The 27,175-nt window shown below is 36.3% G+C and overlaps 2 protein-coding genes across 30 annotated transcripts in view; one reads left to right on the top strand and one right to left on the bottom strand.

Moving 5' to 3' along the window:
* Positions 1-17,857, bottom strand: part of LOC309615688 (uncharacterized protein) — a 426,392-nt gene extending 408,535 nt beyond the window's left edge. For all 4 annotated transcript variants that reach the window (XR_014236964.1, XR_014236965.1, XR_014236966.1 and 1 more), the window contains exon 1: positions 17,720-17,857. Coding sequence is in view for 1 of the 4 variants with exons in the window: in XM_082365750.1 (XP_082221876.1) it covers positions 17,720-17,788 (69 nt within the window). In the remaining 3 variants the exon portion in view is untranslated. The remainder of the gene's footprint in view (positions 1-17,719) is intronic.
* A 72-nt stretch (positions 17,858-17,929) lies between these two features.
* Positions 17,930-27,175, top strand: part of SUPT20H (SPT20 homolog, SAGA complex component) — a gene marked incomplete at its 3' end in the record, with an annotated part of 39,210 nt that continues 29,964 nt past the window's right edge. For 14 of the 26 annotated variants that reach the window (XM_082365370.1, XM_082365359.1, XM_082365355.1 and 11 more), the window contains exons 1-5: positions 18,187-18,438; positions 20,271-20,366; positions 23,649-23,684; positions 24,339-24,397; positions 24,871-24,937. In XM_082365370.1, the coding sequence (XP_082221496.1) occupies positions 20,364-20,366; positions 23,649-23,684; positions 24,339-24,397; positions 24,871-24,937 (165 nt within the window). In that variant the 5' untranslated portion in view covers positions 18,187-18,438; positions 20,271-20,363. Of the gene's footprint in view, positions 18,070-18,112; positions 18,439-20,270; positions 20,367-23,648; positions 23,685-24,338; positions 24,398-24,870; positions 24,938-24,989; positions 25,281-27,175 lie in introns of those variants that run through there. The other 12 variants (XM_082365361.1, XM_082365365.1, XM_082365366.1 and 9 more) reach the window with 11 other exon arrangements.

Below are 27,175 nucleotides of genomic sequence, written 5' to 3'. Positions count from 1 at the left end.
TGTTTCTTACAAAGTTCTGGAGATAGCACTGGGGAATGGGCCTGAGAACAGCCCCAGAGAGGAAGCAGTTTCAGGTTTCCACTGTAGCCACGGATATGTAAATTTACTTCCTCCTCTCCTTTGCTGCTCAGCGCTTTTTACTCCATGTTTGGTTTCACCAGTATTCTTCCTTCTGTCCTATCTTCCTGTTTCTCCACTTTAACCAGAGTACTATATACAGTTAAAGCAGCATATAAAGTGACTTGAACTTCTGGAGTACAGGAGTATTTAAATCTGGGAAACATAATTTTAGCATAGTGATAATGATTTAAAAATAGAAAGATTATATTGCAAAAAACATATTTAAACTTTTAAAGCAGCAAACATTTATATTTGAGTCAAAAAATTTTTATCCAGAAATTCCTAAAATTGACACATCATTAATTTAGATTTTTTTCACTCTTTTACAAAACTTAACCCTAGATCCTTCATGAAGTGCTTTTTTTTTAATTAAAAAAAAATTTTATGTGAGCACTGCATTTTTTTTTAATGAAGTGCTTGTTTTTAAAATAAAGTCCTGACCCCTAGTGGCTACATTGAATTAATTCAATACCTAAATCTACTGAAGTCTTAACATCACAAAAAGGAGCCAGCCAGACATTATAACCTCTCATCAATGTAATACAATAGGCAAAATACAAACACATCTATGAAATATTTGTGAAAAAAAATCAAACTTGGATCTGTCTAGCCTCCAGGTCTAATCTAATAACCTGGTTAGAGGAAATAAAAAGGAGATAAACATGTTAAACAATATCAATCTAGAATGTCAGAAATTCTACGCCACAAAATGTCCACTCTTTTTTTTTTTAAACAAACAAAGGATGTGAAAAAATGGAGACAGAACTTCATAGATTAAAAGTATCTTAGGGACTTCCCTGGTGGTCCAGTGGTTAAGACTCCGCACTTCCACTGCAAGGGGCATGAGTTCAATCCCTGGTCAGGGAACTAAGATCCCACACGCCGCAGGGCATGGCCAAAAAAGTAAATAAATAATTTTTTTTTTTTAAGTATCTTAAGAGACATATTAAGCAAATGCAATCGTGGACCCTGTTTGGATCCTGATTTAAACAAACAATTTTTTTTTAATTGTGAAAACTATGAAAATGTAAACACTGTGTATCACGATATTATGGAATTATAGTTTACTTTTATAGTGTGATGTTGATATTATGATTACTTATTAAATGATCTCTTAGAAATACATAGTATTTACAATTGGAATTTTTTAATTTTAAAGAAGAGAATTACAAGTAGAAGAAACTACAAATGCAAAGGCCTGGAGGCAGAAATGTGTTAAGATGAGATCAAAAAGGTCATGGAGGTGTGAGAAATAAAGGGTTTTGTAGGATTTTTAATGACTTTGGCTATGTGAAGTCATCAGAACATTTCTAGCAGAGGAGTGATATAATCAGATTTAGATGTTTAAAAAAGGTCATTCTGTATGGAAAGCAGATGTCAACAGGCAACCAGTTAAGAAGCTATTACCATAATATAGAATAAAGAAAGTGGTGGCTTGGACAGCATGGTAAGAAGTGGTCACATTCTGGTTATATTTCAAAAGCAGAGCTGACAGGATTTACTGATGGCTAAATATGAGTGTGAGAAAATGAGAGAAGTTAAAGACAGCCATAGTTTCCTAGCCTGAGCTATTGGAAAGATGGAGTTGCCATTTACTGATATGGGAAAGATGGCAGGAGAAGACTTGGTGAATTTGAAGTTCAATTTTTACCATGTTTTTCCCCCAGTTTTATTGAGATATAATTGACATATAATATTGTGTTAGTTTCAGGTGTACAACATAATTTGATATATTTTGAAATGATCACAATAAGTCTAATTAATATCCATCACCTCACACAGTTACATATATATATACATTTATGGAGGGAGGGGGAGAGAGAAAGTGAAAGGGAGGGAGGGAGAGGGAGAGAGACACCCCCCACAACTTCTTTATCCATTCATCTGTGGATGGATGCTGAGGTTGGTCCCATGTCTTGGCTATTGTAAATAATACTGCAGTAAACATGGGGGTGCAGATGTATCTTCAAAATAGTGGTTTTGTTTCCTTCAGATATATACCCAGAGTGGAATTGCTATATCATACAGAACTATTTTTAATTTTTTCAGGAAACTTCATACTGTTTTCCATAGTGGCTGCACCAATTTACATTCCCACCAACAGCACATGACGGTTCTCTTTTCTCCATATCCTCACCAACACTTGTTATCTGTTGTCTTTTTGATGATAGCCATTCGAACAAGTGTGAGGTGATATCTCATTGTGGTTTTGATTTGCATTTCCCTGATGGTTAGTGATGATAAGCACCTTTGCATGTACCTGTTGGCCATTTGTATGTCTTCTTGGAAAAATGTCTATTCTATTCTTCTGCTGGTTTTTTAATAAGGTTGTTTTTTGCTACTGAGTTATATGAGTTGTTTATATATTTTGGATATTAACTCTTTAACAGATATATGACTTTCAAATATTTTCTCCCATTCCATAGGTTGTCTTTTCATTTTGTTGACGATTTTCTTTGCTATGCATAAGCTTCATAATTTGATGGAGCCCTACTTGTTTGTTTTTGCTTTTGTTGCCTTTGGTTTTAGTGTCAAACCCAAAAATTCATTGTCAATCCCACTATAAAGGAGCTCACCTCATGTTTTCTTCTAAGGCTTTTATGGTTTTGGGTCTTACATTCAAGTCTTTAATCCACTTTGAGTTAATTTTTGTGTATGGTGTAAGATAGTGGTCCAGTTTCATTCTTTCACGTGTGGCTACCCAGTTTTCCCAACACAATTTATTGAAGAGACTGTCCTTTGCCTATTGTATATTCTTGGCTCCTTTGTTGTAAATTAATTGACCACATATGCATAGGTTTATTTCTGGATCTCTATTCTGTTCCATTGATCTATGTGTCTTTTTTTATGCCAATACCATACTGTTTTGATTACTGTAGCTTTGTAATATTGATTGAAATCAGGAAGTGTGATAACTCCTGTTTTGTTCTTCTTTCTCTAGATTGCTTTGGCCATTTGGGGTCTTTTGTGGTTCCAAACATATTTTAGGAGTTTCTTTTATTTCTGTGAAAAATGCCATTGGAATTTTGATAGGGATTGTAATAAATCTGTAGATCATTTTGGGTAGATACTTTAACAATACTAATTCTTCCAATCCACGAGCACAGAATATCTTTCCATTTATTTATGTCTTCAGTTTACTTCATCAATGTCTTGTAGTTTTCAGTGTACAGATTTTCGCCTCCTTGGTTAGATTTATTCCTAGGTATTTCATTCTTTTTGATGCAATTCTAAATAGAGTTATTTTCTCCATTTCTCTTCCTAATAGTCATTAGTGTATACAAATGCATTGATATTTGTATATTGGTTTTGTATCTCGCAAATTTACTGAATTTGATTATTAGTCCTAACGGTTTTTTGGTGACATCTTTAGGTCTTCTACATATAATACCATGTCATCTGCAAATAGAGACAGTTTTAAGTCTTCCTTTCCAATTTGGATACCTTTTATTTATTTTCTTGTCTAGTTGCTCTATCTAGGACTTCCAGTACTATATTGAACAAAAGTGTCATGGGTATCCTTGTGTTGTTCCTGATCTTAGAGGAAAAGCTTTCAACTCTTCATCATTGATTATGATGTTAGCTGTGGGCTTGTCATATATGGCCCATATTACATCAAGGTATGTTCCATCTACACCCAGTCTGTTGAGAGTTTTTATCATGAACGAATGTTGAATTTTGCAAAATAATTTTTCTGCATTTATTGAGATGATCATATAGTTTTTATCCTTCATTTTGTCAATATGATCGATTGATTTGCAGATGTTGATCCATCCTGCATCCTAGGAATAAATCCTACTTGATCATGGTGTAAGATCCTTTTAATGTAATGTTGAATTGGTTTGCTAATATTAGGTTGAGGATTTTTGCATCTATGTTTATCAGTGAAAATTGACCTGTAATTTTCTTCTATCATAGTGTCCTTGTCTGGCTTTGGTATTAGGATAGTGCTGACCTCATAAAATGAGTTTGAAAATGTCCTCTCCTCTTCTGTTTTTTGAAAGAATTTGAGAATATTAGATATTAATTCTTTAATTGGTTAGTAGAATTCTGTGAAGCCATCTGGTGCTGAACTTTCATTTGTTGGGAGGGTTTTGATTACTAATTCAATAACCTTACTAGCAATTGGTCTGTTCAGATTTTCTATTTCCTCATGATTTAGTCTTAGTAGGTTGTATGTTTCTAGGAATTTATCCATTTCTTTTAGGTTGTCTAACTTGTTGGTATATAATTGTTCATAGTAATCTCTTATGATCCTTTGTATTTCTATGGTAACAGTTGCAATGTATCCTCTTTCATTTCTTATTTATTTGAGTCTCTTTTTTTCTTGGTGAGTCTAGCTAAAGGTTTGTCAACTGTGTTTATCTTTAAAAGAAAAAAAGCAGCTCTTAGTTTCATTGATCTTTTCTATTGTCTTTTTTAGTCTCTATTTCTACTCTTTTAAATTTATTTCCTTCCTTCTACTAAATTTGGGCTTAGATTTTTTTCCTAGTCCTTTGAGGTATACAGTAAGTTTTTTTAATCTGAGATCTTTCTTGCATCTTAATGTAGGTGTTTATTCCTATAAACTTACCACTTACAACTGCTTGTGCTGTATCCCATAAGTTTTGGTATGTTGCTTTTCCATTTTCATTTGTCTCAAAATATTTTTTGACTGCCCTTTTGATTTCTTTGACCCATTGGTTATTCAGAAGCATGTTGTTTAATCTCCACGTAAATTCTCCAGTTTTCTAATAATTGATTTCTGATTTCATAAAAGATGCTTGATATGAGTTCAATCTCTTAAATGTATTAAGACTTATTTTGTGGCCAAACATGTGATCTATCCTAGAGAATATTCCATGTGTGCTTGAGAAGAATGTGTATTCTCCTTCTTTGGGATGGAATGGTCTGTATATGTCTGTTAAGTTCATATTTCTGTATATGTTTGTTAAGTTCATCTGATATAACATGTAGTTTAGGACCAATGTTTCCATACTGATTTGCTACCTACAAGATCTATCCATTGTTGAAAGTGGGGTATTGAAGTTCTCTACTATTACTGTATGGCTATCTATTTCTCTCTTCATGTCTGTTAATATTTGCTATATATAATTAGGTGCTCCCATGTTGGGTATATATTTACAAATGTTATATTGTCTTGGAATGACCCCTTTTTCATTATATAATGACCTTCTTTGCCTGTTATTAGACTCTGGCTTAAACTCTATTTTGTCTGTTTGTCTGATATAAATATAACTAAGCCTGCTTTTTTTTTTTTTTTTTTTTTTTGGTGTCTATTTGCATGGAATATCTTTTTTTCATCCCTTCACTTTCAGTCTGTACACATTCTTAAAGCTAAAGTGAAAGAGCATATACTTTTTAAAAATTCATTTAGCCATTCTATGTCTTTTGATTGGACCAGTTTTTACCATGTTAAATTTGAAGCTTACTAGATAGATGTTCAAGAGGAGATGTGGATGAGTATGGAGTCCAGGGGAGTAACCTAGGCTGGAGACGTAAGTATAGGAGTTGTGAAACTCTACCACTAACTCTCCTTTGCCTTTCTTAACTTTTCCAATTTCCTCACCTTTTAGGTAGGACCAAATGTAACTGCCATTTTTGTAGGTTAAAAATGGTAAAATATAGCAATTTCATATGGTTCAACCACATATAAATGGAAAGATTCCTACCCTATTTCTTAAGGCAGTTAAAATGTTCAATGAGATTAACGTGTGAAAATTTACACAGTAAATGTTTAAAGTATTGTTATGAGAGAGCTTGTCTAGTTACAAATTAGAAGAAGCATTTTCATAACTCAGAATTCATTCTCAAGCAACACACATTTTAAGATGATTTCAGGTTCTCTATGTGGAATCTGTTTAGGGAGGTCCCATGACTGGAGTTAAAGCATTTAGCAAATGTTTGAATGCTCTGTGTCAGCACAAAGCTCATCACCTGTTTGAGAAACTGCTCTTAGACAATGCTGGAGAGATAAAGTCTGCCTAAACCTGCTTTTTAAAATAATCCGGTCTAGATTTACCCAATCCTGGATCAATACCCCTAATTAGCATACCAAAAAGTGGTCCAGTCTTGACCCAGGACCTGCTAAAGTCAGTTTGAACTCCACTCAGTGCTGGATAAACTGGTTAGGCACTCTGTATCTAGCAGCAATACCTTAGTTTGGGTCATTTCTCTTATCTTTGTTAACTAACCATTTAGTCCCATGGTTTCCTTACAGTTCCTGGAATGTGCCAAGAATTTCCCCTCTCCCCTCTATTCATTTCCCCACCTTTCACTTGTGGGTTCACCCTCCTCACCTTCTTCAGATCTTTGCACACATGTTAATTACTCATGGAGTCTTTTGTTGACTATCCTTTTGTAAATCAAAACCACTCCACCTAGCACCATCCAGAACTCCCTATCTCTTCTCCCTGATTTATTTTTTTTCTTCAGGGCACTTACCATCTGAGAAAGCAAAAATCCCTGAAATATGGAAATTGGCCTGATATTCACAGCTAGGCCATGGTGTTCTCCTGTTGGCCATAAACAATCTCACAGAATGTCAACAACAGGCAAGGACACAATTATAAAATTGTCCCTGCTTTCTGACAACATGCAATCCAAAGAAAATCTCTACTTATTAGAACCTCCCCAAGGTTATCCAGCCAAGGCCTAAATCCTATGATAGGTTCCTTTTTAACACCCTCTTACTGAGCTCCCCCATAGTTCCCTGTGGTGATAGTTCTCCCTCACTGCAACAATAAACCCAAATTGTTCAACTACAGGTGTGTTCCTGGTGATATTTGCCTGGAGGACACTGATACAGCTAACATACTATCTGTTCTTCTTACTCATTTTTTGATTGTCTGTCTTTTCCCACCAGGATATATTTCTATGAGAACATGGATTTTTGGCTATTTGGTCAGTATTAACATTGCCAGCAGCTAGAACCATGCCTGGTATATTATAGGCTCTCAATAAATAGTTCTTGAATGAATGAATGAACAGTAAGCACTCAGATTTCAGTAGGCATTAGAGATGCAAGCACGAACCAGAACCAGAGCAAGTCCTTGAGATCTTCAGAGTTTGACTAGTACTGGTTCAATAAGTTTGCCTGAGGAAAGGAAGAAAGCGGCAGAGACAGAAAGTCAAATTCTGCACTGGGGCCTGCTGTGTAACTCTGTTTTCCATTCCTGCTTTCTGTTCCATTGCTTTCTTTCTTTATCAGGATCATCCTTGGGAGAAAGTCAGACACACTCTCCTGAAACCAGTGCCAGCTAAAAGAAACCAGATATTTCTGATCTTCTGAGGCACAGGCTAGTAAAACTACTCCCTCTTGGGAGGAAAGTACTTGTCCATATTAGGTAAATTATCCATCTCTCCAAGGGAGCCAAATAATAATGATTTTCAAAGGCCAAGTAATAATTCAGTGATGAGTAAAATTTTTCCACAGCAAGTAAGAGTTTAGAGGATTTACACATTCCCCCAAGCCTTTCAATTAGAAATATAGCAAATGGCCCAATAATTTGTTATTTCTAAACCTAAATGCATTTACCCAACATGTAGCTGGTTATTAGCATTCATAGCAATATTTATGACATGCATGTTGGCTCTGTAGGTGTACAACACATAGAGTCTTGATGACATCATTTAAAACTTTAAAATGTAGTATATTAGGATATGAACTTCTCAGTATTATACACACACACACACACACACACACACACACACACACACACACACAGAGTAACAGTTGAATAATTGCACGTCACACACATCTATTCCCTGTTAAGGGTACAGCTAAAAATCAGTCAGAAATGTTGCCACTTGTCATAAAATATTTTCCTTTGTTTTCTATCATGGAACTAGCCACAGTGGATGCTAAGGTAGGTGATAAGAGAAGTATATTTGTTTTCAGTGTTTTCTCCAGCTTCTTCTTAGGAGAATTTATCATTGGATGAATCTCATTTGCAGGCCTTCCAAATAAATTGACAGATCTCTATAGGGTTGATGGACAATTATGTCCATGGGCAGTGGGTACTTCAAATGGTGGCAAGCAGTGTGTTTTCTCTGTCAAGATATATTTAGTTCCAGTGCAGTCAATAAAAAAGAAAACATGGCTGAGTCTTCAGTAAAACCTAAGAGGCTTCCTTCAATGTTACACTGATTGAACTATGAAGATTTGAACCCAAAACAGCTAAATATATAGGAGAGGAAAATATATATATATAGGAGAGAAAATAGTCCATGTTCTCAAGTAATGAAAAACATACCAATCTATCACATACTATATTCTTCGTTTGACTTCCAATTTTTATAAAAGCAGAAATAAAGTGCAGATATCTTTCAAGGCAACTTGAGAAACTATTACAAACTCATCTTAGGCACTGGTCCTGCCATCACCTTCATCTTATTCTCTCATTCTCTCCAAACAGCCTTCTCTTGTGTTTCAAAAAAATCCCTTACGTAGCTTATTAGCTCTCATAATTCAAAAAGCCCTTGAAATAATCTCTTTCTTGATAAAATGACACAAATGATGATCCAGAAGAATAAGCTTATAGGAATCACCAAAAAATCGTTTAACAGTTTATTAATAAAGGATATTGTAAAGGATATAGATGAACAACCAGATGAAGAGGTACACAGGATGAAGTATGGAAGAGTCCCAGGAGCAGGAGCTTCTGTCCCCAAGGAACTGGGGTGGCCCTACCTTCCTGGCATGTGGATGCTTTCACCAAACCAGAAGCTCCTCCTCTGCCCATTTTTCAATCGAGTTGTTTTTTGTTGTTGTTGTCAGGTCATAGGAGTTCTTAATATATTCTAGATATTAACACCTTATCAGATATATGATTTGCAAATATTTTCTCCCAGTCCATGAGATGCCTTTTCACTCTGTTGATTGTGTCCTTTGAAGCAAAGAATTTTATAGTAGGAAAGGTTTTAAGAGCTGGGGTGAGGACATTGTAGACCACCTGTGTTAACTGGCCTTACCCAAAGGAAAAGTAAACTTTCTCTTATCTTCATGACAGGGGGTACTTTTACAACCTGGAGCTAGGCACCCACGGTGGTTAGGCTCCTACTCTCCCAGCAGACAATGAGCGATGGGAGCATATCTTCCTTGATTATTACATTTCAAAGGGATGGCTATGGGAGAGAGGAGGTTAAAGGCTTTTTTTTTTTTTTTAATTTACATCTCTGGAGGTTCCTTAAAAAACTAAAAATAGAGTTACCATATGATCCACCAATCCCACTTCTGAGCATATATTTGGAAAAGACAAAAACTCTAATTCGAAAGATACATGTACCCCAATGTTCATAGCAGCACCATTTATAATAGCCAAGACATGGAAGCAACCTAAATGTCCGTTGACAGATGAATGGATAAAGAAGGTATGGTAAATATATACAGTGGAGTATCACTCAGCCATAAAAAATAATGAAATAATGCTATTTGCAGCAACATGGATGAACCTAGAGATTATTATACTAATTGAAGTAAATCAGAGACAGACAAATATCATATGATATCAATTATATGTGGAATAAAAATTGATACACAAATGAACTTATTTATGAAGCAGAAATAGACACACAGACATAGAAAACAAACTTATGGTTACTAAAAAGGAAGGGGAGGGAGGGATAAATTAGGAGTTTGGGATTAATAGATACACACTACTATATATAAAATAGATAAACAACAAGGACCTACTGTATAACACAGGGAACTATATTTAATATCTTGCAATAACCTATAATGGAATAGAATCTGAAAAAGAATAGATACCTATGTGTGTACCTAATATATATACATATATATATATATATATATATATATATATATATATATCTGAATCACTTTTCTGTACATTTGAAACTAACACAACATTGTAAATAAACTATACTTCAATTTTTTTAAAGCCATTAAAAAAATCAATTCTAAAAAAAATAAATTACACATCAAAGGGGCAGAGAAAGAATTTACAAGTTGTCAGAAGTAAATGCTCTAAGAAAAGGGAAGTCATGAGCCTAGAGGGAAGAAGCCTGTCTAAAGTTTAGTTAAGCTGAGTGAACTGTAAGGCCATGTTGATGAAAATAAAGCATTTGGGGACATGAGAGATCAGAAAAACTAATTCCAACTGAGGAATCCCAGAAAGTGTCAGAAGTGATAACATTATGTAGCCTAGAAAGCAATATAAGATTCAGCAGAAAAGTTACTGAGGAGGAAAATGCAAAGTAAAATAACATCACTAGAGAGAAACAGAAAGAAAGAAATGATATTTCATCACGAGATAGCTAAAAAGACACCAGTGTGTCAAAGGAGTTATTGTGGAAGACTCAGTCTGGAAACATGGGTGGAATCAGACTGCTGAGGGCTTTACTATCATATTAAGGATGCAGAATTTATTTTGTGGACCCTGGGGGCTCGATGAAAAAATTTAACAGTGGGGATATGACATGATCTGTGTTTTGAAAGTATGGAAAGTAGCTAAGCAAGGAGGAGACAGGCAGTAGAGAGAGCCCTGCCTGTTGGGCCTTCCTGTTGCCACTGTGTGGCCCGCACAGCTGGTAGGTGTTTCCAAAAAATGTACAAAAGTACAAAAAAAGGGTATAATGGCCTCCCATTCACCAGTTTCAACAATGACTAATTCATGGCTAATGTTGATTTACCTAAACCCACACCCATTTCCCCCACTCCTGTCCCCATGAATTATTTGGAAGCAAATCTGAAACATATCATTTCATCTATAGGCATTTCAGTATTTATCCTTGCAAGATATATCTTTAAAGAATAAAGATTCTTTTAAAAAAACAAGCCACAGTACCATTATCACACCTAAAAAAATAGCAATAATTCCTTAATATTTTTGGATATGTAATCAGTGTTCAAATTTCTATATTATTTCAAATTTTTATAGTTTGCTTTCAACAATTTCTTTGTTGGTTCTCCCACTCCTCTCTCTTTTCCTTTTGATATACTTGTGAGGAAACACTGTTATGTGTCCTGCAGAGTTTCCTATATTCCGGATCTGGCTGACTGTATCCCTTTAATGTCATTTAACATGTTCCTTTGTCTTCTTTATTTTTTGTAAATAACTAGTTAGCTACAAAAAGGCATGACTGGATTTTTTGCTTTTTTGCAAGACTCCTTTCTAGTTTCTCTTTTTGTGATGTTAGCAACCAATCAATGACTAGGTAAATTATTTCATTTGGAGTTTCAAAATGGTGAAAATCTGATCCTATCAATTCTGCATTTATTAGCCTTTATTCTTCTTTAAAAAGAAATTTCCACTCATGAGTTAACTGAATCCCTTGAGGTACAGTGATTTATAAAAACAGGATAAATGTTTAATTCTATCTCTTTATTTACCAGTTTCCATTAGTATTAGTAACAGGAGATATAAGTATTTATATATATCTATTATATTGTATACCATGTTAAAATAGCAGAATAAAGCAAAAACCTAAAATATAATGGTTACCAATTGAGGGAGGGAGGAACAGGGTGAAGGAACTGGAATAGAAACTAAAATTTCTGAGTTTAATCTTATTTTATAGATTTTACTTGTAACTATACAATTATTTTAAATACTTATTAAAATAAATTACAAAATAATTCCTAAGAACTAAAAAAAGTTTCAATTCCTAAAAACAGAAGCAAAAACAAGTATTTCTGTGTATCAAGTTGTTGACATAGCCAACCAGAAAGAAATTATTTTAAACGACTTAAAAAACTCATAATTTGTATATGCATTTCCAGTAGTATATAGTCTAAGGACAAAAAAAACCTTCAATAAAAATCTTTAAATGTTCCAGTGATTATACTGTCGATGGTAGCATTAGTGTTGTTATTCTGAGATGGCTGCAAATGTTATGTGGGACAAAACAATCACCATTTTGATGCAGTTGGGGACCAACATTTTCAGTGTGGGAGAAAGGCTATCAGATGTAGGATAAAGAGGTTAAATAAAAATCTTATAGTACTGAATTTTTTTTATATGACAAATCTTGTTTTCTTACCTCCCAACCTTATTAAAGTTTTTATTTAATTAAGCCTAAAAGACTAATAAAAAAATTTTAAGGCACTGTTCTAGACAACCGTTTATCCACCAAAGCTTAAACTTCGAAATACATTTTTTGGACATATTAAACATTTATTACAGGTTTGAAGGTGCCTCCTTTTTTTTCAAGGAATATAAAATATACAGGTAATTGAGTTTGTGTATAAAATTATACTTGGCATATTAATTTAAATAGGATTTAAAATCCTAACAGAATTTTGTTTATTTTTTCTTTTTCTTTTATTTACTTATTTACTTGTAAATGCTATATTTTGCATCTCTAGTACACAAAGTCCATTTTTCTTATTCTCATAACTAAAAAAAATCACTATTCCACCTAATGTTATTGTATTAGTTTGCCAGGGCTGCCATAACAACATACCGCAGACTAGGGGATTTAAACAACAGAAATTAATTTTCTCTGAGTCTGGAGGCTGAAATCCAAGATCAAAGTGAGAGCAGGGTTGGTTTTCTCTGAGGCCTCTCTCCTTGGCTTGCAAATAGCCCCTTCTCGCTGTACCCTCACAAGGTCTTTTCTCTGTGTGCTGGCATCCCTAGTGTCTCTCTCTCAATCTGTGTCCTAATCTCTTCTTTTAAGGATACCAGTCATATTGAATTAGGGCCCACCCTAACAGCCTCATTTAACTTAATCACCTCTTTAAAGGTCTTATCTTCAAATACAATCACATTTTGAGGTACTAGACATTACCGCTTCTACATATTAATTTGGGGCGGTGGCGGTGGGGGGGCAGCACAATTCAGCCTGTAACAGTTAATAGTAATTCCTTAATATCACATAGCCAATTCACATTCAGTTTTCTTACGGTTTACTACACTATGTATTGGGCAGATTGTATTATCATGTTGTCACTTTAACAAGTTACTCTGTGCCTCTTTATTCAAGTAAACTGGTAGTTAGACCTAGGGGCTTGATTCAATTCAGATTCTATTTCTGTTTTTATGAACATAATTCATAAATAGTAATAATATGAAATACACTACATCAGGAGGCATATAATACTTGATCAGCTCACGTTTTGTATTGTTAAGATTGACCAGGTGTTTTCAGGCTGATCCATTCCTTATAAAGTTCCCTTTCACTCTTCCACCTAATGGTTGGTTATTTGGCAACCATTAGTTATTATTTCCTCAGCCGTGTCCAGTCTATTAATAGGTCCATCAAAGGAATGCTTCATTTCTGTTGCATTTTTTTTTTATCTACACCATTTCTTTTCAGTTTTCTTAGGATTTTCATCTCTCTTAGATTGCCCATCTGTTCTTGCATGCTGTCTATCCATTAGAGCTCTTAGCATATTAATCATAGTTTTATTTCTTTATTTAAGTATAGTTGATATACATTATGTTAAAGGTGTACAATATAGTGATTCACAATTTTTAAAGGTTATACTTCATTTATAATTATTATAAAATGTTGTCTATATTTCCCGTGTTGTACAATATATTCTTGTAGCTTATTTTATACGTAACCGTTTGTACCTCATTAACCATAGTTTTAAATTGCCAGTCTGATAATTCCAACATCCATGCTATGTCTGGTTGTGATGCTTGTTCTATCTCTTTAAACTGTATTTTTGGCCTTTTAGTATGCCTTGTAATTTTTTCTTGATAGCTAGACATGATGTACTGGATAAAAGGAACTGCTGTAAATAGGCCTTTAGTTATGTGGTGGTAAGGTTTGGGAAGGGGAAGCAGTCTACAGCCCTTGGCTTAGGTCTCAGTCTTTTAGTGAGCCTGTGTGCCCGAACTGTGAACCTCACAAGTGTTTCTCAGATTCCCCCACCCACAGGTGAGACACATGGCTACAGTGGGCTGGAATTGGGTATCTCCTTTCCCCCAGGTCAGCTAGGCCCTAATAAAACCAGCAGATTAGGCTCTGGTTTACTAGTTTCCCCTGAGGGCAGGCGTTGTTAAAACTACAAAGTGCTCTGGTGTTTTCATCCTACCAGCCTGCCCTATGGATGACACCTGCCAGCCTCTACAACTGCATGAGCCAATTCCTTAAAATGAAGGAATGACTCTACCCAGAGCAATTAGGCAAGGAAAGGAAATGAAAGGCATCCCAACTGTAAGGAATAAGTAAAACTTCCTCAATTTACAGATGACACGATCCTATATAAAGAAACCTTAAAGAACACACACACGCACACCACACACAAGTATTAGCACTAATAAACAAATTTGGCAAGTTTTCAGAGTGCAAGATCAACACTCAAAAATCAGTTCTTTTTTAATACATCAACAATGAATAATCCAAAAAGGAAATTAAGTAAATATTCCATTTATAATTGCATTTACTATGGACTAAATTGTGTTCCCCCAAAATTCATGTTAAAGCCCTATGCCCCAATGTGATTGTTTTTGGAAAGAGGGCCTAGTATCTTTATAATAAGAGACACCAGAGCTGCCTTTCTCTCCCTCACCACCACATGAGGACACCCGGAGAAGGCAGTTCTCTACAAGCCAGGAAGACAACTCTCACCAGAAACCAAATCTGTCAGCACCTTGATCTTGGACTTCCCAGACTCCAGAACTGTGAGAAAGAAATTTCTGTTGTTTAAGGCACCCAGTCTGTGGGATTTTGTTATAGCAGCCCCGAACAGACTAAGATAGCATTCAGAAGAAAAAATGAAATAGATGGAAATAAATTAACTAAGGAGATGAAAGACTTGTACACTGGAAACTACAAATATTGCGAAAAAACATTAAAGAAGACTTAAATAAATGGAAAGACATCATGTTCACGGATTGGAGGACTTAATATTTTAAGATAACAATACTTGTCAAAGAGATCTATTAATTCAATGCAATCCCTATCAAAATCCCAGTTGCCTTTTTTGCAAAAATGAAAAAGCTGATCCTCAAACTCATATAAAATTGCAAGGGGTCTGAAGAGCCAAAACAATATTGGAAAAGAACAAAACTGGAGGACTTACACGTCTCAATTTCAAAACTTAGTACAAAGCTACAGTGTGGTGCTGGCACAGGACAGACATATAGATGGACAGAGTAGAAGTAATACTCCAGAAACAAACCCATACATCTATGGCAAATTGATTTTTGACAAGGTTGTCAAGTCCATTCATTGTGGATAAGAATATTCTCTTCAACAAATGATTCTGGGACAACATGCAAAAGAATGAAATGGAATGCCTACCACAGAATGTATATAAAAATAAACTCAAAATGGGTTAATGACTTAATATAAGAGCTAAAACCATAAAACTCTTAGAAGAATATAGGGGTGAATTCTGTAGAACCAAAACTAAAATGGAGTCACTTATATTGGGAACAAAATGGAGTTGGACAACACAGGTGCACTAAAGAAAAACGAAACTTTACCTTACCTAATGTAAGTTGCAGGAATTTACAGCCCTCCTCAGAAATCAGCAGAGGATGCCAGCCAATCCCCAAAGACCAAGTCTGCTCATGCTATCTTTGGACTTCCTTGTTTCCCTGACACAACTACCCTGATCCAAATAAGGATCAGCTGAAAAAGCCAAATTACTTCTGCATTTACCCTATACACACTCTTTAGTCTGTGAGCAACTCAGAACTCGTCGCTCCCATAGCCTTGAGTTTCTTGGCTTGCAGGTTGAAATCCTTGTGATAAACTCACTTTCTGCTTTGTGTAAAACGAAGTGCAGACATGGTTTTCAACAATCCTTATGACCTTGGATTTGGCAATGGATTCTTAAATATGACACCAAAATCACAATCCACAACAGAAAAAAATAGATAAATTAGACTTCACCAAAAATTTAAGTTTGAAAATCAAAAAACATTAGCAAGAAAGTGAAGACAACCTACCGAATGTGAGAAAATATTTGTAAATCATATCTCTGATAAGGGTCTAGTATCCAGAATATATAAAGAACTCATAACTTAACAAAAAAACAAACAACCCAATTTAAAAATGGGCAAAGGACTTGAATAGACATTTCTCCAAAGAATATATACAAATGGCCAATAAGAACATGAAAAGATTCTCAATTAATATCATTAGCCATCAGGGAACTGCAAATCAAAACCACAATGAGATACCATTTTATACCCGCTAGAATGGCTATGATCAAAAACAAAACAAGACAAAAGTTTTGGTGAGGATGTGGAGAAACTGGAACTGCCATACATTGCTATCAGTATGTAAAATGTCTCAGCCACTGTGGAAAACAGTTTATTGACTCCACAAATATTTAAGCACAGAATTACCATATGACCCAGCAGTTCCATTCCTGGGTACTGACAAAGACTCTCTCCTTGACTAAACTTTAGTCAGGCTCCTCTAAGCCCTCTTAGCCTCTACTTTAGTATCGGTCTTGTGGGATCTGCATCAACCAGTTGTAGTAAGAATCCAGCTAGGTCAGTTTAGAGAGAACCCCTACCGGGGTATCTGATCACCCTCAATATCTGATCGGATTCTTCATCCCCCCACCGTTAATAGCTGATCATCCTGGTCTGCCTTCAGTTAAGAATCCTTTCAAGTCGGTTTGGCCAGAATTTAGCCCTTACACCTGATATTTCCTTTTAGGCAATTTCCACCCAGTTTCCCCGCCCCACCTTGGCTATAAATCCTTACTTGTCTATGCTGTTTTTGTAATTGAACCCAGTTCTATACTAAGGTCTCTTCTCTCTACTGCAATAGTTCCTGAATAAAACCTGTTTTTTTTACCGCTTGAATTACTGTCAGATTCCAGGTTTCTTTAACAGTATATACCGGAAAGAGTTGAAAACAGGGACTCAAAACAATACTTCGACACAAATATTCATAGCAGCACTATTCACAATAACTCAAAGGTGTAAACAACCCAAATGTCCATCGCTGGATGTATGAATTAATTGGGGTATATACATACAAATAAGATGCAATATTAGCCATAAAAAGAATGAAGTCCTGATACTTGCTATAAGGTGGATGAACCTGGAAAACATTATGTTATGTGAATGCAGACAGATGCAAAAAGGTCACATATTCCATTTACGTGAAATACCCAGATTAGGTAGATACTTAAAGTCTGAAAGCAATTGGGGTCTGCTAGGGTCTGGGAGAGGGAAGCATAACGTGTAATTTCTTAACAGGGGTGAGGAAAATGTTTTGGAACCAGTATGGTTGGTGGTTGCACGACACTGTGAATGTACTGAAGGCTACTGAATTGTGTACTTAAAAATGTTTCATTTCACATTCTGTGAGCTTCACTTCAATAATCATTTTTTAAAAGTTTATAACCAAACAACCAAAGCTGTTTAAAGGTGCAGAATTACAATCAGACATTGCAATGTGCTCTGGTTATTCCGTTCCTGAATCTTTACAACGCTTCAGTGAGGTGTTTTGTTTTATGGCATTAAATTCATTGGCACTTGATTGATAGACTATCGTAGGCTGCAAGGCCTGCACTAGTAAATACAGAAATGGTGTCTCTCCCTTTCATGAGGATGGGCTGAGCAAGGAAAACTTGTTCCAAGTTTCTTTCACTGTAGAAATTCAACAGGGCTCCCTACCTCACAAAGAGCCATACGCTACCTCTCGTTTTACGGACCTGGATGCCGGGCCACCGAAAGCGCTCGTGGGCCTCGCCCCACCACCGGGCCTTAGTCAGGAAAGGCATCGCGGGGACCAGCCCCAGGCGGGAGCATCCTGGCGTCGAGCCTCCTGGCGGCGGCCCCGCCTACCCACCTCTACCACTTCCGCCCGCGGTCGCCCGCCCAGTGCGCCAATCGGAAGCGCGGGCGCCGTAACAGGCGGTCGGCGGGGCTGTGGCGCCGTGCGGGCAAGGGGGCGTGCGGAGCGAGCGGCGGGCGGGCGCGCAGTCGGCAGCGCGGCGCCGAGGTCGGCGCGTCGCGTTCTGGCCGAGCCAGCGGCGATATCCTGAGGCGGCGGCCCGCACAGGTGGGCTGCGGCTCGCCTGCGGGGGACGGGGTAGCCGCGCGAGATTCGGGGCGGGGTCAGAGGTGAGCGAGCGGCTTCCCGAGTGGCTTTTCGCCGCTTCCGGCGTCCGGAGCCCGCGGGAGGAAGGTGGTGTCCCCCGAGACGCGGTGGGCCGGGTCGAGCCAGCCGCCCTCCCGGCGGTCCCTCCGTTGCCTCTCGCGGTGCTGCCAAGCCACGCTTTTCATCTTAGTTTTGACTCTTGGGTTCCAGTTACAGGTATTTCCGGAAACTCGTAAGAATTGCGCGTAGCGCTTCTTTGGGGGCGGGGTTCTCGGTGTCCATATTGAATAAAGGCTGTTCGCTGCGCTGTGGCGTTGGGGCGTTTTTCAGGTAAAGTCTGAGTTGTAAACAAATGCTTGAGCAGTTGGAGGAGACTCACGTCGACTGGGGAAATCAGTGGGATTGATGGAGACGTTTAGGATTGATTACTGGTCCTCGCCGTGGTTCTCGGGATTTCAGAAATAAGCTTGGCGAATAGCTGCCCCTGGAAGCCATCTCCGATAACCACCTCCAGGGAGGGGCTGCGTACAATGAAGTCCCTGGTAGGACTCCCAATAGAAAGTGATTAGCGCGATTTTCGGAGTCAGATTGAGTACTGTGTACGATGGGTGATAACCATGATGTAAAAATAGGTCAAAATTAAGAAAAAAATTTGTATTAGTCTGAGCAGAATCGAGGCCTTACTTTAAATGTTTTGCTTTCAAAAATCTAAAAATGGGTGTTGGATTGAGTGGTCTGGAAGGTTGTAAGATTTAGGAGAAAGAATCTTAATATTAAAAAGAGAGGTCTGGGTTCCAGTCTAGTTGTGCGATCATGGGAAAGTCACTAGTTCTGAGAGCCTTATTCTGTAAAATGAAGACGATAACTACAGTGGTTTTCTCTCAGGGTTCTAGTAAATTCTGTATACAGTCAGAATGTTTGGTTTGTAAGTGGTTATTGGGTTTTTTAGCACTTAGTTTAAATTCACTAAGCCTTCCTCTCCACCATCCCCCTTAATTTAGTGACAAGAGATAGTCATCATCACATTTTGCCTATACCTAGTGTATCTTCATCTTTAGATTCAATGGTCAGAAAATTTTCACCGTAAATTCATCTTAAATCTTTCATGAGCTCTTCTAGAGTAGGATTACTGTCTTATTCGTTTTTTGAATGATTATTCCTGGAACCTGTATGGTGCTTGTCTTTTTTGGTGGTTTGTGGGTTTTTTCCTGTTTTTTTCACCCCCTCCCCTCCTTTTTTTTTTTCAAACCTGAACTGGCAAAACTTAAGCTTTGGGTTCACCCAGAGCGAACCAAAACAATTTAACACGGAAAATAGTGTTTTCTGTCGCTTAAAGATGTGCTCAGCTGTGTGTAGACACACAGGGGTGGTTACAAGGAGTTAGGTAAAGAATTAGATTAAAAATAAGCTTTATTTAGCATCACTCTCAGAGCAAACATACCATTTCTGTGGGAGGCAGAGAGGATATAGCAGTCGAGTACAAATGGCAGCCCCTTTGAATCACCTAGGGAGTTCCAAAAATGGAGATCCCTGGACCCTACTCCAGACCAATTAATGAGAATCTCTGGAGGGTGGAGCATGGGTATCCCACTTTTTAAAGGTTCCCAAGGTTACTCTCTTGTGCAGCCAGGATGAGAGCTTGTGTGTTAGAGGAATGAGGTTCTTCAGGAGTGTATCTTGTTTGCTTGAAGAGGTGAGAGGCTGGAAGAATTAGAGCTGCATTGGAAAATGTAGCCTGGGGCATTTGGGGGAATATCATTAGAGGACTTTTATCAGCAGGTATGATGAAATGTATGATTTGTAAAGTGAACTGTGCAGTGACCAAGGCCAGAGGGCAGGCTGTTAAAATAATCCAGAGTAACAATGAAAGCAGCAACTGTGATGATAGAAGAAATTAAAAAACATTCTCTCCTGGGTGTTAAACATTTTTAAGAAACTGAGTAATGATTTTAACTTGCAAACTGTATTTTGCCTTACCTAGTTACAGCTTTTCAACAATGAGTGTACAGATTGTCATATAATGAATTTTATTGTTACTAATTATTTTTAAAGGGTCTTAGAAATATATATGCCTCAAATAATTTTCCTTGTTAATTAAGTAATCTCATATCTCTTGAGAGCTTTATGTTAATATAGGGGTTGTGTTATTTTTGCTTTTTCAGTACTCTAAGACTGATTTCTAAAGGTACGGTTTTCACCCCACTTCATCAACGCACATAAGTTTTCTCCTTTTTGGACCTCTATTTTATACCACAATGGTAAGCTACAGCTCAGTATGTTAATATTCTTAGAATGTTCTCTTCCTTCATCTCCATAAAGGTATCTGTATGAAACAGAAATATTCTCGTAAGCTGCCCAAGTTACCCTAACTGGGAAATTACTTAGCAATCACATGCAAAATCTTCTCTACAAAATAGGGGGCTCATCTCTCAACTCAGTGTTATAATCATATCCAGATTACACAGATAATCTATCTGTCCTTATTTTTGGGAAGTATTAAAAAATAATTACTTCTGTCTACTTTACTGTAGTCCAAATCATTGGCAAGAAGGATAGGTATAAATACAAATAGTTTTGGGGGCATAGGTTTCTCATAGTTTAAAGTTCCTCTTAATTTAGATTTAAAAAATAATTTTAACAACAAATGTAACCTGCTTACTGCAAATAACATTTAAGCAGCATTAGTTTTAACCTTCTAATGGCAGATTTCTGCTTACCACTTAGAGTCAGTAAACATACTTAGTGTTGGGCATTTAACTCTTGCCATTAAAGAATTAAAGACAAAGGAGAAAAAAATCACTTTCTGTTCTAAAGAAACAGCAGCATTTGACAGAGAATAAATGAACACTAACCACCATGTTGGATAAACCTCAGAAAACATATATCTTCTCTTCTTGGGATCTTGCATGTATACGCTTGCCCTGTTAGAGAAAAGCTGTCACAGTGGGGTTCTGACCTTGCCTTATATTTTGCATTCGTATTCGCCAATCACTTCCCTCTTAAGTATTTGAACGCAATAGTGAATAAACGATACTAGTGTTTACATATGCAAGTATATCTCACTGGAGCTTTTAAAGTTTTGATATCAGAAGATTAAATATTTACTTGAGAAGACTGGCTATTTGAAATTGTCCTAGAGTATACATTTGATTGTGTTTATTATAATTTTTTGATCTAAATTTACTTGAAGCTTTTATGGCCAAAATAATTAAAAGAACCTTGTGTTTTTGTCAAGAGTATATATTCAAAGTTATGTTTTTATGTTGGAAAATAGTTTATTCTCAAGAATCTCATCTTGAATCCTGGGAGACAGTTTCATTGAAATCTGCCCATAAGATATTTTAACAAATTAAATTGGTATAAATTTATTTTAACAATCTTTTGAAATACTGGCATATTTTAGACTTTTTTACTTACTTCATTTAGATGCTTGATATGTAGGGGTTCTGTTGCTGTTTAAAAAGCCTAGCTAAGGACTTCCCTGGCAGTGCAGTGGTTAAGACTTCACCTTCCAGTGCAGGGGATGCAGGTTCGATCCCTGGTCGGGGAGCTAGGAATCCCACATGCCTCGGGACCAAAAAATCAAAACATAAAACAGAAGCAGTACTGTAACAAATTCAATAAAGACTTTAAAAGTGGTCCACATCAAAAAAAAAAAAAGAGAGACAGGTACCACAGTGTTCATTGCAGCACTGTTTACAATAGCCAGGACATGGAAGCAACCTAAGTGTCCATCGACAGATGAATGGATAAAGATGTGGCACATATATACAATGGAATATTACTCAGCCATAAAAAGAAACGAAATTGAGTCATTTGTAGTGAGGCGGATGGACCTAGAGTCTGTCATACAGAGTGAAGTAAGTCAGAAAGAGAGAAGCAAATAAAATATGCTAACACGTATCTATGGAATCTAAAAAAAAAAAGGTACTGATGAGCCTAGTGGCAGGGCAGGAATAAAGACGCAGACGTAGAGAATGGACATGAGGACACGGGGTGGGGGGGAGGGGGAGAGGGAAGCTGGGGCGAAGTGAGAGTAGCATCGACTTATATACACACTGAATGTAAAATAGTTAGCTGGTGGGAAGCAGCAGCATAGCACAGGGAGATCAGCCCAGTGCTTTGCGATGACCTAAAGACGTGGGATAGGGAGGGTGGAAGGGAGGCTCAAGAGAGAGGGGATATGGGGATATATGTATGCATATGACTGATTCACTTTGCTGTACAACAAAAACTAACACAGTATTGTGAAGCAATTATACTCCAATAAAGATCTATTAAATAAAAAAAAGGCCAGCTATTTTTGTAATCATGTATTCTCTGTCCTTAGGACTAGGAGGACAGGGTCACTTCAACCTTTTCATGATTTCCAAAGTCTGGCAATATTTATTCTTCTCCCTGCCCTCTTGGGATTTTGGTGGGTGCTAGGAACTTTTATTCCATGCAACTTAGTAGATTGAAGTATTGGAGTCTGCAAAATAAAACAGAAAAGTGTAGGTTTTTGTAAATAAAAAATAAAAGTTCTTTGCCTCTCAATGAAATTAAAAATGACTGTCATTGTGAATGAAAAATGCTGTAACTCTGTGTGATACCCAAACCATAAAACTAGAAAGAAATCATTGGTGGTGTATTTGGTTAATTTTTTTTTAAATCTAGTACTTTTTATTCTTGGGTATCATTACAGAAGAATGCTATACAAATGAGGAAGACAGTTAACCTTCTTATTTCTCCCTCTTGCCTTACAATAAGGGTCTCTAAGAAATCAATGAAGGATGGGGATCTACTAGTAAATCTCAAATTGTACATGTAATAATAATACTATATTTTCATTGTTTCTAAGATGCATTTGTTTTTACGTTTTCATTACTGAAGTGGTAATGTGTCTACAATCAGTGACATCTTACAGTTATAATTGGCAGCACGTTTTTCTTAATGTTAAATAATAATTCAGGCATATAACTGATGGTATCTTAAATTCATTAAAACATGCTAAGCATAGCCTTCATTTATTCTATTTCTGGTAGGCACTGACCTAGAAACATTGTATTATAGTTTCTCTGCATAATATTAGGAATTTCTAAGTTGATATTAGGTACCAACATAACAACCCCCTTGGTTTTCAGGATTCCTAGCAGCTTAAGGGATTTTAGTCTTTGCTTCACTTTAATTGCATACCTGATGGCCAGTATATTTTCCTGAATGGTGCTCTTAAAATGTTGATGTTTATAAAATGGTAGTGGTTACCATATCGAACCCTCAGCCCTGTATCAGCTGCACAAGCATGGCCAGAGAAAATCATGGTAGCATTTCTTAACTACTTTGTGGTCATAATCAGGTGCCTGAGACTGCATATAATTTCTTTGTGCTATATCTTGAGTATACAATGGGGTGGGTGGAGGAGAGAAATAAAGAAAAATGTTAGACCTGTTTTAGAAAATAAAACACATTTAAACACTTAATTAGAAAATGTTATATGTATATTAAAGTATGTTTGTGTGAAAATAACTAATATTACCAAATACACTATTTACTTTTTACAGCAACAAGCTTTAGAACTAGCTTTGGATCGTGCGGAGGTGAGGCGTGACTAAGTTACATATTGAAATAGTGTTGTCTTTAATCGACAGGACTCAGTTTTAAGAGATTTTCGTATGTGACTGTCAAAGGAGTACGTTAATATTAGGACAAGTATGCAAATTTTTCTGTAAATACATAAAAACTACCAGATGATGTTTGGATCGTCTGATACTTGGAATGCTCAGATAGTAATGCTGTGGAATAGAAATTGAATAATACAGTGGAATAAACATTTGAACAAGGACGTAGAGTTTCTAAAATTATGTTTTCTGTTTTAACAGATATTCTAACTGCTCAATTAAAGGGGAAAATAGCTCAAATATATAGAGTCCTTGTAATTGGGTATGCTATGCATATTCTGAACAACCATAAAACATTGAAAATATTGCTAACCTGTGAAATCACAGTGGTGAAACTATATGATTTTGCTTATAATATAGCAAGTAAATATTGTGCTAAATTTTAGTACAGTTTAAATTTCACTTGTTTGTAACATATATTTAGAAAAAGTAGGTTTCCCTAAAAGGTATGATTTAATATGCATCAGAGACTTGAGTGACTGAACAGCCTTTTTAGCCTTACATGATTTATTAATACAGTTGTTCATGTAGTATGCAAAAGACAAGCTGTTTTCTTAAACTTCTCTTTTTTAGTATGTCATTGAAAGTGCCCGACAGAGACCTCCTAAAAGGAAATACCTATCTAGTGGAAGGTATGAATGCTTAATTAATTGATATCTTAGGCTCACAGAAGTATGATGATTGCCATCATTTATTTCATTCTTCCTAGACACTGAGCTAGAAATGTTATATTCTGGGTACTTTGCATATACAGTTGACCCTTGAACAATGTGGGTTTGAACTGTGCAGGTCCACTTACTTGCAGATGCTTTTCAGTAGTAAACACTACTGTACTTCATGGTCAGTGGTTAGTTGAACCTGTCGATGCAGAGGAACCCCGGATACAGAGGGCCGACTACAAGTTATACGAGGATTAACCCCTGTGTTGTGCAAGGGTCAACTGTATTAGAAATTTCTAGGTTGATGTTAGCTACCATATCCAGCCCCACTTCACCCCCAGTTTTTGGGAAATTGGAGGAAAAATTACAGGAAAATTCAAAATGTTTATTTTATGATTATTATATTAACATTACTTTGTATACTGCCTTTGTTTATTAAATTTTAGAAAATCTATATTTCAAAAACTTTATGATTTATATATTGAAGAATGCGAAAAAGAGCCTGAGGTTAAGGTAAGTATAAATTTTTTATGTTATTACAACTTTTTAAATGTAGTGGAAGAAGGAAATTTGAAGGAATTAGATTTGAATGATTTATATTTTTGTTAGTGAACAGATATCTTTTCTAACCAGACTAGCCAGTTCTGCAGCTAAACCAGAGCTCTGGCTAATCTGGCACCAGGCAGGGATCACCTACTTAGGTAGCAGAGGGGAACCATGTTTGCTGAGTAACAGACTATCTCATTGGGAAGTTAGAAGAAGCAAAGCCACCATGTATATTATCTTTTGCATCTTTTTCTTCCTGAGAAGTTATTTGTAGACTGAAGACAGGAGAAAATTAACCTATTTCTTCGTGGTGAGTTGCACTGGAAAGTTAAAACTATTACAAGATATGTAGGAAATTTAGATGTGATAATAAAAGGTGAATTTGGTCAGAAAAATTAGTTTATGCCCAGGTTAACTTAATTCATTTTTATTTAGCATGAAAGTGTGGGCAGTAGAAATGTAATAGAAATTGATTTTTTGATATCTTTCGGACCCTCAGGTCGTAAGGGCCTTAAAGGGCTCTACTGAGCTTCTGTTGTCTGTCTTTAAAAATGAATACCTCTTAGGCAAAAAATCAGTGGAATTCCAGTAGTATCTAACCTTTAAAATCTTTAGGAGAAAAATGATTGTGAAACCATGAGTAAATCTTATGGTATGGTTTCCATAAATTCTATTGAGGTATAGTTGACATAGAATAAGTTGAGTATGTTTGAAGTATACATTTTGTAAGTTTTGATGTGTATTAAAAAAAAATTTGAATAAATTTGAAGATCTAATTGGCTTTATTAAACGATTCATGAATTGGGCAACATCTCATCTGGCAGAGATACTCTGAGGAGTTGCACAACATGGAAGGCTTTTATTGTAAGGAGGGCAGGACAAGGAAAGAAAATCATCAGCAAGGAAAAAATGAGAGTTCACTGGAGGAAAGTAAAAGTGCCAGAAATGACGGCTTTTTGTTGGCTGAGCTGCAGGTGTTTTCCATTGGCTGGCCTGCAGTCCTTTCCCATTCACTGAACTTGTTGCTGGGAAGAAGAAAGTCTCCCTTCCCCTAGTTGGGGAAGTAAAGTAGTTGCATTTCCTGTTTGGGAGTTCAAGGTAGTTCTCTTCCTGGTGGGATCAGTAACTGATGTCTTCCTGTTTGGGGTAATTGACGATGAGTGGTGAGGCAGGAGAGCTCCCTCTGCAGTCCTTCCCCGCTCCAGTTTTAGTTGAGGTTTCCTTTTATTAATTTTCACAGTATACACCCATAAACTGTCACCACAGTCAGTATAATGAGCATATCCATTGCCTCAGAGACAGAACTAAGATAGGAGAGATACATAAATGAAGATTCTAAATTGGGGTTGACAGCCATTGTCCACTGGCCAGATCTGGCCCAAACATGTTTTTGTAAATGACCTTTTATTGGAATACAGCAGCACCCCTTGATTTATGTCTTGTATGTGGTTGATTTTGAGGTAAATAGCAGAGTTGAGTAGTTGCAACACAGACCGTATGGCCCACAAGACTAAAGTACTGTCTGGTCCTTTAAGAAAGACATTTTCTGACTTCCCATCAATGTGGTTAAAAGTTGCTTTGCTTTGCTTTTTAAAAATTTATTTTCAAAATGCAGTTTTTTGATTCTATGGTGACTATAGATCAAGAATTTATAATTTCTTTCTGCATATGACTATATATATATATGCATGTTAAATATACTCAAAATGGATTTGTTTTTTGATAATGAAAAATATTCTATTGACTGATATCTTTCACAAATAAGATTTGATGAAAGGATTTATTATATCTATAAGTGGGTTTCATTTTAAATCATATACATTTCTAAAATAATAGATTTTGATGTATGTGTATTAGGTTCCCTGATAGTTTTTTGTTTTTTTTAGCGAAGTGGTTTCTAAGGAGCTGTTAAATTGAATTTACAGAAAATTACTTAAATTACTTATGTCCTTTTAACCAGTTAGATATTTTTGGGTTTAACATTTCAGCTGATTAGAGCTGTTGAACTTGTTTGGATCTAGTTTAGGCCATAAAATATTTAAGAAATGTGCTCTGTAACAGTACAACCAAAGAAAATGCCCCAAATTATTTATGTAGATTTATACTTAATAGAAACTAATTATACATTATAGCATCTTTCTAAAAAATATTTACATTTAATGGTTTTCCTTTTTAAATATTTTTAATATTTGCTACTTGTGTACT

Source organism: Balaenoptera borealis (genome assembly GCF_965194805.1).
Source record: "Balaenoptera borealis genome assembly, chromosome: 18".
NCBI classification, from domain to species: Eukaryota; Metazoa; Chordata; class Mammalia; order Artiodactyla; family Balaenopteridae; genus Balaenoptera; species Balaenoptera borealis.
The sequence above is the reverse complement of the archived record's forward strand: the minus strand, read 5'-3'. Positions and strand labels throughout refer to the sequence as shown.